This window comes from Amphibalanus amphitrite, unplaced genomic scaffold, assembly GCF_019059575.1.
Source record: "Amphibalanus amphitrite isolate SeventyFive unplaced genomic scaffold, NRLGWU_Aamphi_draft 000637F_arrow, whole genome shotgun sequence".
Lineage (NCBI taxonomy): Eukaryota > Metazoa > Arthropoda > Thecostraca > Balanomorpha > Balanidae > Amphibalanus > Amphibalanus amphitrite.
The window spans coordinates 143207-156788 of NW_024882131.1; the positions used below are offsets into that span (position 1 = coordinate 143207).

General features: G+C 51.3%; 1 protein-coding gene across 3 annotated transcripts; it reads right to left on the reverse strand.

The window, feature by feature from the left end:
* Positions 1 to 10243: 10243 nt before the first annotated feature.
* Positions 10244 to 13517, reverse strand: LOC122363731 (deoxyuridine 5'-triphosphate nucleotidohydrolase, mitochondrial-like). 3 transcript variants are annotated; one of them, XM_043333325.1, is made up of 2 exons: positions 13233 to 13517; positions 10244 to 11458 (listed from the first exon to the last, which is right to left on the reverse strand). In XM_043333325.1, the coding sequence occupies exon 2, from the start codon at positions 11454 to 11456 to the stop codon at positions 10935 to 10937; it is 522 nt and encodes a 173-aa protein (XP_043189260.1). In that variant the 5' UTR covers positions 11457 to 11458; positions 13233 to 13517; the 3' UTR covers positions 10244 to 10934. The 3 variants fall into 3 exon arrangements, with proteins under 3 accessions (XP_043189260.1, XP_043189259.1, XP_043189261.1); XM_043333324.1 differs by having other exon boundaries at positions 12848 to 13517; XM_043333326.1 differs by lacking the exon at positions 13233 to 13517 and adding an exon at positions 12980 to 13208.
* Between the last annotated feature and the right edge of the window lie 65 nt (positions 13518 to 13582).

The window sequence follows — 13582 nt, forward strand, 5'->3', positions numbered from 1 at the left end:
AGGACGGGGCGCGTCAAAAGTGCCCCAAGGCTTCGTCTGATCGCCAAAATAATGGTCGCAATCGATTCCTCGGTTCAATATCTAACCTCAGTCGAAGGTTCCAGACCTGTGGCTCCTATCCCTCATCCCTTAATCGTCCCTTAAAGGACGGGGCGCGTCAAAAGTGCCCCAAGGCTTCGTCTGATCGCCAAAATAATGGTCGCAATCGATTCCTCGGGTCAATATCTAACCTCAGTCGAAGGTTCCAGACCTGTGGCTCCTATCCCTCATCCCTTAATCGTCCCTTAAAGGACGGGGCGCGTCAAAAGTGCCCCAAGGCTTCGTCTGATCGCCAAAATAAGGGTCGCAATCGATTCCCCGGGTCAATATCTAACCTCAGTCGAAGGTTCCAGACCTGTGGCTCCTATCCCTCATCCCTTAATCGTCCCTTAAAGGACGGGGCGCGTCAAAAGTGCCCCAAGGCTTCGTCTGATCGCCAAAATAATGGTCGCAATCGATTCCTCGGGTCAATATCTAACCTCAGTCGAAGGTTTCAGACCTGTGGCTCCTATCCCTCATCCCTTAATCGTCCCTTAAAGGACGGGGCGCGTCAAAAGTGCCCCAAGGCTTCGTCTGATCGCCAAAATAAGGGTCGCAATCGATTCCTCGGGTCAATATCTAACCTCAGTCGAAGGTTCCAGACCTGTGGCTCCTATCCCTCATCCCTTAATCGTCCCTTAAAGGACGGGGCGCGTCAAAAGTGCCCCAAGGCTTCGTCTGATCGCCAAAACAATGGTCGCAATTGATTCCTCGGGTCAATATCTAACCTCAGTCGAAGGTTCCAGACCTGTGGCTCCTATCCCTCATCCCTTAATCGTCCCTTAAAGGACGGGGCGCGTCAAAAGTGCCCCAAGGCTTCGTCTGATCGCCAAAATAATGGTCGCAATCGATTCCTCGGGTCAATATCTAACCTCAGTCGAAGGTTCCAGACCTGTGGCTCCTATCCCTCATCCCTTAATCGTCCCTTAAAGGACGGGGCGCGTCAAAAGTGCCCCAAGGCTTCGTCTGATCAACAAAATAAGGGTCGCAATCGATTCCTCGGGTCAATATCTAACCTCAGTCGAAGGTTCCAGACCTGTGGCTCCTATCCCTCATCCCTTAATCGTCCCTTAAAGGACGGGGCGCGTCAAAAGTGCCCCAAGGCTTCGTCTGATCGCCAAAATAATGGTCGCAATCGATTCCTCAGGTCAATATCTAACTTCAGTCGAAGGTTCCAGACCTGTGGCTCCTATCCCTCATCCCTTAATCGTCCCTTAAAGGATGGGGCGCGTCAAAAGTGCCCCAAGGCTTCGTCTGATCGCCAAAATAATGGTCGCAATCGATTCCTCGGGTCAATATCTAACCTCAGTCGAAGGTTCCAGACCTGTGGCTCCTATCCCTCATCCCTTAATCGTCCCTTAAAGGACGGGGCGCGTCAAAAGTGCCCCAAGGCTTCGTCTGATCGCCAAAATAAGGGTCGCAATCGATTCCTCGGGTCAATATCTAACCTCAGTCGAAGGTTCCAGACCTGTGGCTCCTATCCCTCATCCCTTAATCGTCCCTTAAAGGACGGGGCGCGTCAAAAGTGCCCCAAGGCTTCGTCTGATCGCCAAAATAATGGTCGCAATCGATTCCTCGGGTCAATATCTAACCTCAGTCGAAGGTTCCAGACCTGTGGCTCCTATCCCTCATCCCTTAATCGCCCCTAAAGTACGGGGCGCGTCAAAAGTGCCCCAAGGCTTCGTCTGATCGCCAAAATAATGGTCGCAATTGATTCCTCGGGTCAATATCTAACCTCAGTCGAAGGTTCCAGACCTGTGGCTCCTATCCCTCATCCCTTAATCGTCCCTTAAAGGACGGGGCGCGTCAAAAGTACCCCAAGGCTTCGTCTGATCGCCAAAATAATGGACGCAATCGATTTCTCGGGTCAATATCTAACCTCACTCGAAGGTTCCAGACCTGTGGCTCCTACCCCTCATCCCCTAATCGTCCCTTAAAGGACGGGGCGCGTCAAAAGTGCGTCAAGGCTTCGTCTGATCGCCAAAATAATGGTCGCAATCGATTCCTCGGGTCAATATCTAACCTCAGTCGAAGGTTCCAGACCTGTGGCTCCTATCCCTCATCCCTTAATCGTCCCTTAAAGGACGGGGCGCGTCAAAAGTGCCCCAAGGCTTCGTCTGATCGCCAAAATAAGGGTCGCAATCGATTCCTCGGGTCAATATCTAACCTCAGTCGAAGGTTCCAGACCTGTGGCTCCTATCCCCCATCCCTTAATCGTCCCTTAAAGGACGGGGCGCGTCAAAAGTACCCCAAGGCTTCGTCTGATCGCCAAAATAATGGACGCAATCGATTTCTCGGGTCAATATCTAACCTCAGTCGAAGGTTCCAGACCTGTGGCTCCTATCCCTCATCCCCTAATCGTCCCTTAAAGGACGGGGCGCGTCAAAAGTGCCCCAAGGCTTCGTCTGATCGCCAAAATAATGGTCGCAATCGATTCCTCGGGTCAATATCTAACCTCAGTCGAAGGTTCCAGACCTGTGGCTCCTATCCCTCATCCCTTAATCGTCCCTTAAAGGACGGGGCGCGTCAAAAGTGCCCCAAGGCTTCGTCTGATCGCCAAAATAAGGGTCGCAATCGATTCCTCGGGTCAATGTCTAACCTCAGTCGAAGGTTCCAGACCTGTGGCTCCTATCCCTCATCCCTTAATCGTCCCTTAAAGGACGGGGCGCGTCAAAAGTGCCCCAAGGCTTCGTCTGATCGCCAAAATAATGGTCGCAATCGATTCCTCGGGTCAATATCTAACCTCAGTCGAAGGTTCCAGACCTGTGGCTCCTATCCCTCATCCCTTAATCGTCCCTTAAAGGACGGGGCGCGTCAAAAGTGCCCCAAGGCTTCGTCTGATCGCCAAAATAATGGTCGCAATCGATTCCTCGGGTCAATATCTAACCTCAGTCGAAGGTTCCAGACCTGTGGCTCCTATCCCTCATCCCTTAATCGTCCCTTAAAGGACGGGGCGCGTCAAAAGTGCCCCAAGGCTTCGTCTGATCGCCAAAATAAGGGTCGCAATCGATTCCTCGGGTCAATATCTAACCTCAGTCGAAGGTTCCAGACCTGTGGCTCCTATCCCTCATCCCTTAATCGTCCCTTAAAGGACGGGGCGCGACCATTATTTTGACCGAGGTCATTATTTTAGACCGATGAATCGATTGCGACCATTATTTTGGCGTTCAGACGAAGCCTTGGGGCACTTTTTAACGCGCCCCGTCCTTTAAGGGACGATTAAGGGATGAGGGATAGGAGCCACAGGTCTGGAACCTTCGACTGAGGTTAGATATTGACCCGAGGAATCGATTGCGACCCTTATTTTGGCGATCAGACAAAGCCTTGGGGCACTTTTGACGCGCCCCGTCCTTTAAGGGACGATTAAGGGATGAGGGATAGGAGCCACAGGTCTGGAACCTTCGACTGAGGTTAGATATTGACCTGAGGAATCGATTGCGACCATTATTTTGGCGATCAGACGAAGCCTTGGGGCACTTTTGACGCGCCCCGTCCTTTAAGGGACGATTAAGGGATGAGGGATAGGAGCCAAAGGTCTGGAACCTTCGACTGAGGTTAGATATTGACCCGAGGAATCGATTGCGACCCTTATTTTGGCGATCAGACGAAGCCTTGGGGCACTTTTGACGCGCCCCGTCCTTAAAGGGACGATTAAGGGATGAGGGATAGGAGCCACAGGTCTGGAACCTTCGACTGAGGTTAGATATTGACCCGAGGAATCGATTGCGACCCTTATTTTGGCGATCAGACGAAGCCTTGGGGCACTTTTGACGCGCCCCGTCCTTTAAGGGACGATTAAGGGATGAGGGATAGGAGCCACAGGTCTTGAACCTTCGACTGAGGTTAGATATTGACCCGAGGAATCGATTGCGACCATTATTTTGGCGATCAGACGAAGCCTTGGAGCACTTTTGACGCGCCCCGTCCTTTAAGGGACGATTAGGGGATGAGGGATAGGAGCCACAGGTCTGGAACATTCGACTGAGGTTAGATATTGACCCGAGGAATCGATTGCGACCATTATTTTGGCGATCAGACGAAGCCTTGGGGTACTTTTGACGCGCCCCGTCCTTTAAGGGACGATTAAGGGATGAGGGATAGGAGCCACAGGTCTGGAACCTTCGACTGAGGTTAGATATTGACCCGAGGAATCGATTGCGACCCTTTTTTGGCGATCAGACGAAGCCTTGGGGCACTTTTGACGCGCCCCGTCCTTTAAGGGACGATTAAGGGATGAGGGATAGGAGCCACAGGTCTGGAACCTTCGACTGAGGTTAGATATTGACCCGAGGAATCGATTGCGACCATTGTTTTGGCGATCAGACGAAGCCTTGGGGCACTTTTGACGCGCCCCGTCCTTTAAGGGACTATTAAGGGATGAGGGATAGGAGCCACAGGTCTGGAACCTTCTACTGAGGTTAGATATTGACCCGAGGAATCGATTGCGACCATTATTTTGGCGATCAGACGAAGCCTTGGGACACTTTTGACGCGCCCCGTCCTTTAAGGGACGATTAAGGGATGAGGGATAGGAGCCACAGGTCTGGAACCTTCGACTGAGGTCAGATATTGACCTGAGGAATCGATTGCGACCATTATTTTGGTGATCAGACGAAGCCTTGGGGCACTTTTTACGCGCCCCGTCCTTTAAGGGACGATTAAGGGATGAGGGATAGGAGCCACAGGTCTGGAACCTTCGACTGAGGTTAGATATTGACCCGAGGAATCGATTGCGACCCTTATTTTGGCGATCAGACGAAGCCTTGGGGCACTTTTGACGCGCCCCGTCCTTTAAGGGACGATTAAGGGATGAGGGATAGGAGCCACAGGTCTGGAACCTTCGACTGAGGTTAGATATTGACCCGAGGAATCGATTGCGACCCTTATTTTGGCGATCAGACGAAGCCTTGGGGCACTTTTGACGCGCCCCGTCCTTTAAGGGACGATTAAGAGATGAGGGATAGGATCCACAGGTCTGGAACCTTCGACTGAGGTTAGATATTGACCCGAGGAATCGATTGCGACCCTTATTTTGGCGATCAGACGAAGCCTTGGGGCACTTTTGACGCGCCCCGTCCTTTAAGGGACGATTAAGGGATGAGGGATAGGAGCCACAGGTCTAGAACCTTCGACTGAGGTTAGATATTGACCCGAGGAATCGATTGCGACCCTTATTTTGGCGATCAGACGAAGCCTTGGGGCACTTTTGACGCGCCCCGTCCTTTAAGGGACGATTAAGGGATGAGGGATAGGAGCCACAGGTCTGGAACCTTCGACTGAAGTTAGATATTGACCTGAGGAATCGATTGCGACCCTTATTTTGGCGATCAGACGAAGCCTTGGGGCACTTTTGACGCGCCCCGTCCTTTAAGGGACGATTAAGGGATGAGGGATAGGAGCCACAGGTCTGGAACCTTCGACTGAGGTTAGATATTGACCCGAGGAATCGATTGCGACCCTTATTTTGGCGATCAGACGAAGCCTTGGGGCACTTTTGACGCGCCCCGTCCTTTAAGGGACGATTAAGGGATGAGGGATAGGAGCCACAGGTCTGGAACCTTCGACTGAGGTTAGATATTGACCCGAGGAATCGATTGCGACCATTATTTTGGCGATCAGACGAAGCCTTGGGGCACTTTTGACGCGCCCCGTCATTTAAGGGACGATTAAGGGATGAGGGATAGGAGCCACAGGTCTGGAACCTTCGACTGAAGTTAGATATTGACCTGAGGAATCGATTGCGACCATTATTTTGGCGATCAGACGAAGCCTTGGGGCACTTTTGACGCGCCCCGTCCTTTAAGGGACGATTAAGGGATGAGGGATAGGAGCCACAGGTCTGGAACCTTCGACTGAGGTTAGATATTGACCCGAGGAATCGATTGCGACCCTTATTTTGGCGATCAGACGAAGCCTTGGGGCACTTTTGACGCGCCCCGTCCTTTAAGGGACGATTAAGGGATGAGGGATAGGAGCCACAGGTCTGGAACCTTCGACTGAGGTTAGATATTGACCCGAGGAATCGATTGCGACCCTTATTTTGGCGATCAGACGAAGCCTTGGGGCACTTTTGACGCGCCCCGTCCTTTAAGGGATGTCCGTGAAGTTAGCGTCAGCAATAGCAACGAATACAGCGTCGGATTCAGAATCGCTTCAAAAACTGCCATCAGGTCAATTGGGGGACGGGGAACACGAATATGACATTTATTTTGCCCTAGCTCCCTTCCTTCATCCCTTAATCGTCCCTTAAAGGACGGGGCGCGTAAAAAGTGCCCCAAGGCTTCGTCTGATCGCCAAAATAATGGTCGCAATCGATTCCTCGGGTCAATATCTAACCTCAGTCGAAGGTTCCAGACCTGTGGCTCCTATCCCTCATCCCTTAATCGTCCCTTAAAGGACGGGGCGCGACAAAAGTGCCCCAAGGCTTCGTCTGATCGCCAAAATAATGGTCGCAATCGATTCCTCGGGTCAATATCTAACCTCAGTCGAAGGTTCCAGACCTGTGGCTCCTATCCCTCATCCCTTAATCGTCCCTTAAAGGACGGGGCGCGTCAAAAGTGCCCCAAGGCTTCGTCTGATCGCCAAAATAATGGTCGCAATCGATTCCTCGGGTCAATATCTAACCTCAGTCGAAGGTTCCAGACCTGTGGCTCCTATCCCTCATCCCTTAATCGTCCCTTAAAGGACGGGGCGCGACAAAAGTGCCCCAAGGCTTCGTCTGATCGCCAAAATAATGGTCGCAATCGATTCCTCGGGTCAATATCTAACCTCAGTCGAAGGTTCCAGACCTGTGGCTCCTATCCCTCATCCCTTAATCGTCCCTTAAAGGACGGGGCGCGTCAAAAGTGCCCCAAGGCTTCGTCTGATCGCCAAAATAATGGTCGCAATCGATTCCTCGGGTCAATATCTAACCTCAGTCGAAGGTTCCAGACCTGTGGCTCCTATCCCTCATCCCTTAATCGTCCCTTAAAGGACGGGGCGCGACAAAAGTGCCCCAAGGCTTCGTCTGATCGCCAAAATAATGGTCGCAATCGATTCCTCGGGTCAATATCTAACCTCAGTCGAAGGTTCCAGACCTGTGGCTCCTATCCCTCATCCCTTAATCGTCCCTTAAAGGACGGGGCGCGTCAAAAGTGCCCCAAGACTTCGTCTGATCGCCAAAATAAGGGTCGCAATCGATTCCTCGGGTCAATATCTAACCTCAGTCGAAGGTTCCAGACCTGTGGCTCCTATCCCTCATCCCTTAATCGTCCCTTAAAGGACGGGGCGCGTCAAAAGTGCCCCAAGGCTTCGTCTGATCGCCAAAATAATGGTCGCAATCGATTCCTCGGGTCAATATCTAACCTCAGTCGAAGGTTCCAGACCTGTGGCTCCTATCCCTCATCCCTTAATCGTCCCTTAAAGGACGGGGCGCGACAAAAAAGCCCCAAGGCTTCGTCTGATCGCCAAAATAATGGTCGCAATCGATTCCTCGGGTCAATATCTAACCTCAGTCGAAGGTTCCAGACCTGTGGCTCCTATCCCTCATCCCTTAATCGTCCCTTAAAGGACGGGGCGCGTCAAAAGTGCCCCAAGGCTTCGTCTGATCGCCAAAATAATGGTCGCAATCGATTCCTCGGGTCAATATCTAACCTCAGTCGAAGGTTCCAGACCTGTGGCTCCTATCCCTCATCCCTTAATCGTCCCTTAAAGGACGGGGCGCGACAAAAGTGCCCCAAGGCTTCGTCTGATCGCCAAAATAATGGTCGCAATCGATTCCTCGGGTCAATATCTAACCTCAGTCGAAGGTTCCAGACCTGTGGCTCCTATCCCTCATCCCTTAATCGTCCCTTAAAGGACGGGGCGCGTCAAAAGTGCCCCAAGGCTTCGTCTGATCGCCGAAATAATGGTCGCAATCGATTCCTCGGGTCAATATCTAGCCTCAGTCGAAGGTTCCAGACCTGTGGCTCCTATCCCTCATCCCTTAATCGTCCCTTAAAGGACGGGGCGCGTCAAAAGTACCCCAAGGCTTCGTCTGATCGCCAAAATAAGGGTCGCAATCGATTCCTCGGGTCAATATCTAACCTCAGTCGAAGGTTCCAGACCTGTGGCTCCTATCCCTCATCCCTTAATCGTCCCTTAACCCGCGCCCCACTGGGGGGGGCTATTTATAGCCCCCCTCCCGTTTTTCTGCAACTGAAACCGAATCGTCCTATAAGTGAATCATTGAGGATTCCGCACCCCTGGCTCACGTGGTTCAGGGTGCTGATGTTGGTAGTTGACGTTTTCGCCGATTCACTCAGCCTGCCACGGCGCGGCCGACAGGGGCACTGTCAGAACCCCTTCTCGTCCCGGCAGCAGGAGATCAGTAGAAAGCCGACCAGAAACCTGCCAATGGAACGGCGGCCGGCCGATTCGTGATAACGCACGTCTCACACCCTGCCGTGCTAGCTAGGTATTGACTCGAGTTCAGACACCATCCCAGTCTAATGCGGCGAAAGGACTGGGCACTATAGACGGCGGCTGCCGGCCAGAAAAAAACATCGATCCAGTCAAATATGCCAGAAAAAGTCAAATAATGCCGCAGCTCACATTACTAGTGGATACAATTCAACAGCGATCATACTAAGTACTAACGGTAACAATGCTAAGCGAAGCGGTAAATCATCTATCACATTGGAGACCTGCAGCGTCATACCAAAAGCCGGCACCAGTTTTGATTGGAATTTAGACTGCTCCTGCCTCCAGCCCAGCGGGTAGATACCGGATGATCTCTTAAATAAAATCAGTATGTACCTACGGTTTTAAGTGACGCTGGAACCTGTCGCTTACCTCTTGAAAACTCTACAGGAATAATTAGGCTATATAATAGTTGTATTCACTTTATCAATTAAAATAACCAGCAAAAGAAATGGCAATTTACTTACAGCGGCGCCACTAGATGGCATTAGTGATAAACGCCTGGATGGTATACTGTTCCGCAACGCTTAGGATCCCGCCCAGAGATGGCAGCACTAGTTTACGCCTGACAGGTATGCTGTACCGCAGGGCGGGAAATCGCGGTTCGGCGAAAACCACGTGAATAATCTGTCGCCGCGATCGCAAGTAATGACATTATCAATATTTTGACGAAGGGAACAACAAACCAATACACCTGAGACCGCTAGAAAGGTGACTTTCCGTGATTTGACGTGAGTCATGACTCATGAGTGAATGTGCAAATGTTATGAATTAGATTAGCAACCGCGGATACGGATTCTGAACATTAATCGCCAGCATTTGGAATGTTGATCGCTCTCAAATGTAAATACAATACAATACAATACAACACAGCACAACTTCTCAGACAAGTTATCCAAAATCAACGCCGCAGTCGGCACGGGGCACCATCGCGGTCGACTGCGGATACACTTACCCAAGGCTATATAACACTTACCAGAGGACGGGATTACAGAAGATACTGATGGGCACCAGCGCCTCCCTCCAGGAGATCATGTCGGCGTCGGTGCGGTTGCGCGCCGAGTACGCCCCGAAGCTGTCAAAGCCGCCCATCCACCCGCGGATCATGGGTGCCGGTGGCCGCACGGCGGGACGGCCCGCTCTGCTCTGAGGGACGGACCGCCGCGTCGGCCGGCGCCCGGCGGCGGAGGGCCACTCGTCTCGAGCCGCGCGGCACGCCGCTCAGCAGCGCTGACCGCCACTCCACGGCCGCCGATACGGCGCGCGGCTTTGTGAGGTCCGCCGACACAGCAGCCGGCGCGGCCGGCCGTCAGCGGACGCAGAATAGCCCCGGCGCAGTGTAATCCGCCGGCTGGTCAGCACAGCGCGTCAGCAGAGCCGCCGCTCCGGATTACGCTGTCAGAGGATCTGCAGACGCAATGCGCCGCGGAAGGCCCCGGTCCGTCACGGCATGACGTAATGATCGACCGGTGCCATGGAGGTCAGATCGGCGCAGCTTGGGACCCTCGCTGCTTGAACCGAGGTGAGAAGACAGAGGCCAAAGCTCCTCAAAACCCGTTAACAGGTCAACCATGCACGAGCATTTTCATGTCCTCGCAGCGCGGCGGAACATGACATAACATGTTCCGTATCAAAGCTAGAAAGGTGCGAGCAATCAGCCAATTCATCGATGCATGGATTTATTCGCAAAGCTTCAGCTTACGCAGAAAGTAAAATAATATTCGATATATTCGAGCACTTTATTTCACGAACAATCCGTCAGGGTGGCATATTTTTAGCCATTCACTAAATGGTCGAACTGAGCAATTCTTCAGCGAATGGTTTGACCTCAGCGGCATAAGGCTCAGCAAACTGAAGACCTCAGGACCATGGGACTCAATAAGGTCACACCAGCATAGGGACAGTTCGACGGACAGCACGGAGCGAGATCACCAAGCCTGAAGAGCCACGGACAGAGTTTTTAATACTGGTGCAATGTGAGATAGCTCTGAAGACGGCAACGTGACTGCAGTGCGAAACGGCGGGACCACTGTAATTACGGGCAACATCGGTAGCGAGGGTGAACATTCGGGATGTGGACGGTGGGGTGAGTGGCAATTACCGGTTACAACACCGGAACAATTCCGCAGCCTCGTAGGTAACATAGCTACGGGCCTCCCCACAAAACCATCACATGACGACCATTTCTGGCAGATGAGTTGTAGATCGCCTCAGCCACTTTTTATGCTACAATACCCATCACTCCCAAATGATATAAAAGCCTACAAAACGGTGCATTTTTACAAAATGAGGAGTGGCAAAATGGCGAATGAGGTAGCAAAACGAAAGGCTTCTTCAGCTTTTTCTCGAAAAAAGAAACACAAAAAAAACCATAAAAACACGTCGTTTCCCGATACCAACACAATTATCGGAGCCGACTAGTTTTTGCCGGAGGACCCGAAGCCGCCGTGGCCGCGCTGGGTCTCATCCAGTGCCTGCACCTCCTCGATGTCCGGATAGAAGATGCGCTCCAGGATCAGCTGCGCCACGCGGTCGCCCTGCTTCACCTGCAGCTCCTCCCGGCCGTGGTTGAACATGACGACGCCCACGTTGCCGCGGTAGTCGCGATCGATGACGCCGGCGCCGATGTCGATGTGCTGTTTCCATGCGAGCCCGGAGCGCGGCGCCACGCGGCCGTAGCAGCCCTCGGGTAGCTGCACCTGAATGTCGGTCTTGACCAGCGCCTTGCCCTGCGCCGGCACCGTGCAGTCGTGCGCGCTGTATAGGTCGTAGCCGGCAGCGTCCTTGGAGCCGCGCTTGGGCAGGATGGCGCTGGCCGAGAGCCGCACGCAGCGCAGCACTGGCCGGCCAGCAGCCGTCGCCATCTTCTTCGGCGATGGAGACTCGCAGGGGGAGCTGCGCACGTTCTGGTTCACCTCGGTCAATACAGACGCCGACATTTCTGCAAACATAAAGACAAGCAGCAAATATGATAGCTATAAGCTTGCTAACCACACTACTGGAAAGTTTAATACCTAACCCTGACCACTATTGCATCCTTAACCCTCGCCAGCCAAGGGGGGGTGCCACAGCCACCCCCATAGGGTTTTTTATAAACAGAGTTGTCAATAACTTAATTCAACAACTTAATTCAACAACAATGCCTTTTTCCATATATTCAAGACTTCAAGACTTCAAGACTTCAACTTACTAAGCTTCACTGCTGACTGTGTTAACCCACGAGCCGCTGGGGGGGGGGGCATAAAGTTGCCCCCCCTTTACGTTTTGTGAAATATCTCCGAAAGCTGATGAGCTGCGAACGTGAAACTTGGCATAGCTTCAAATGAATACCTAGGCAATGTTTGAGGAAAGTTTTGTGGTCGTAGCACCTAAGATGACGTCACAGTGACGTCATAAAGTTTTGTCGTTTTCCGATATAGACCATTTCTGATGACGCTGAGCATGAAACTCGACTGTAAATGAACTAGACAGCACCTGCTGTCATCCTAAAACATCTAACTACACTTCCATCTAGTTTCTGACCAATAATCGGCCCTTTATATTCGGTCCCATATATCTGATGTATTGTGAGGAATATGAGAGTCGCAAATCTATAATTTCACTTATGACGTCACTGTGACGTCATTTCAAATGGGATCGACACCAAATTTGGACACAACCTCGGCTAGGTATTCAGAAAGATGTGTGCAAAGTTTCGCTTCTCTATCTCTTCGCGTTGCGACGATATCGTCGCAGAAGTAAAGGGGGGGCAACTATATGCCCCCCCCAGCGGCCGGCGGGTGGCGCGGAGGCCCAGCGGCCGCCGGGTTAAGCTTCCTTATTGTCCAAGTTCAAAGGTTACCTAGCTCAGGATGTTAGGCCAAGGGTTATACTGTGGTGCTACCCATACCCCCTTGCATCATTGAAAATTGGCTCACGCCTCAGTGCACCCAGCTGGCTGCATGGTGTGGTGGTTAGGGTGCCTGCCTGGCGCCTCGTGATTGACTGGCTGACGGTTCGCAGCTGGCTACCCGCAGGTATTTTTGGCCTGTTGGTCTGTTGGTAGGTTGTGGATTGTAGGTTTACAGGTTGAAGATTAGGTTAGGTCAGGTTAGGTTAGTTTTTGTTTGGTTAGAAAGGAGCATCTCCTGGTATAGCACCTCTCCTTGGCTGCAAAAACCAAACACCTTTGCTTAAAGGGAAAATCTGCTCAACCAAGTCCAAAACTAGCTCAAAGCTGAAATGTTAAGGAATGTTGATAAACACAACATGGAAAACATGCCCGAAAAATAGTACCTACCTACCTATATAGCGCCAGTGCAAGTGTATCTTTGAATCGATCAATTCTCACCTTAGAATAGGAGTAACAACAGGTATTTTTCTTTAAAGCAATAACTTGAACTATAAAAACGTTCAAGTTCTAACGAGGAACAGCACACAGACACGATCCGTCCAGTCCAGCTACAGGCTACTTCCAACTTCCCTTTTGCTTCTCCCGCTTGATATAAAAGATCTGCTCCCGCTGATTCTTCTTGCCCAAGGCCCAAGGCTTCTTGCCTATCCCGCGCGCGCGATTCCTTCGCATTTCCCGCCAAATTTTGGAAACACCACCGATAGTTGTTGTAGATCGATCCCAGCTTTCAAGACAGGCTTCACCTCTCGTACTAGAAATTGGACACTATTCAACTCTCAATAAATCGAAAAGTGCGAAAGTCAACTTTAACCCATGTACTCACGTTACATCTAAATTATCGTGATTTCGGTGATTTCCTATTCATCCGGTGCCATGGTCAGAAAAGTGATGGGAAACGCATTGCCCTTTGAAAGGGAAACGCCTAAAATGCTGCCTATTTATTGATCACGACATATTAGTTTCCATTTTGACCTTGCCGTTGATTCATGATTCATCAACGTAATTTACGAACCAATTTCGTATTTTACTGTACGTTTGATCCAAATATTAACCAACGCTGAATTCTCCGTTTGCTATGATTGCTAGTGTAGGTAAGTAAAAACATAAGTTAAATTCATAAGCTGGCTGCAAAGTAAAGAAATAACATTCGCCACAATTGTCGACGAGATCAAT

Coding starts and splice junctions, on each gene's coding strand:
- LOC122363731 (XM_043333325.1), bottom strand. CDS start 11,456: ATGTCGGCGTCTGTATTGACCGAGGTGAACCAGAACGTGCGCAGCTCC.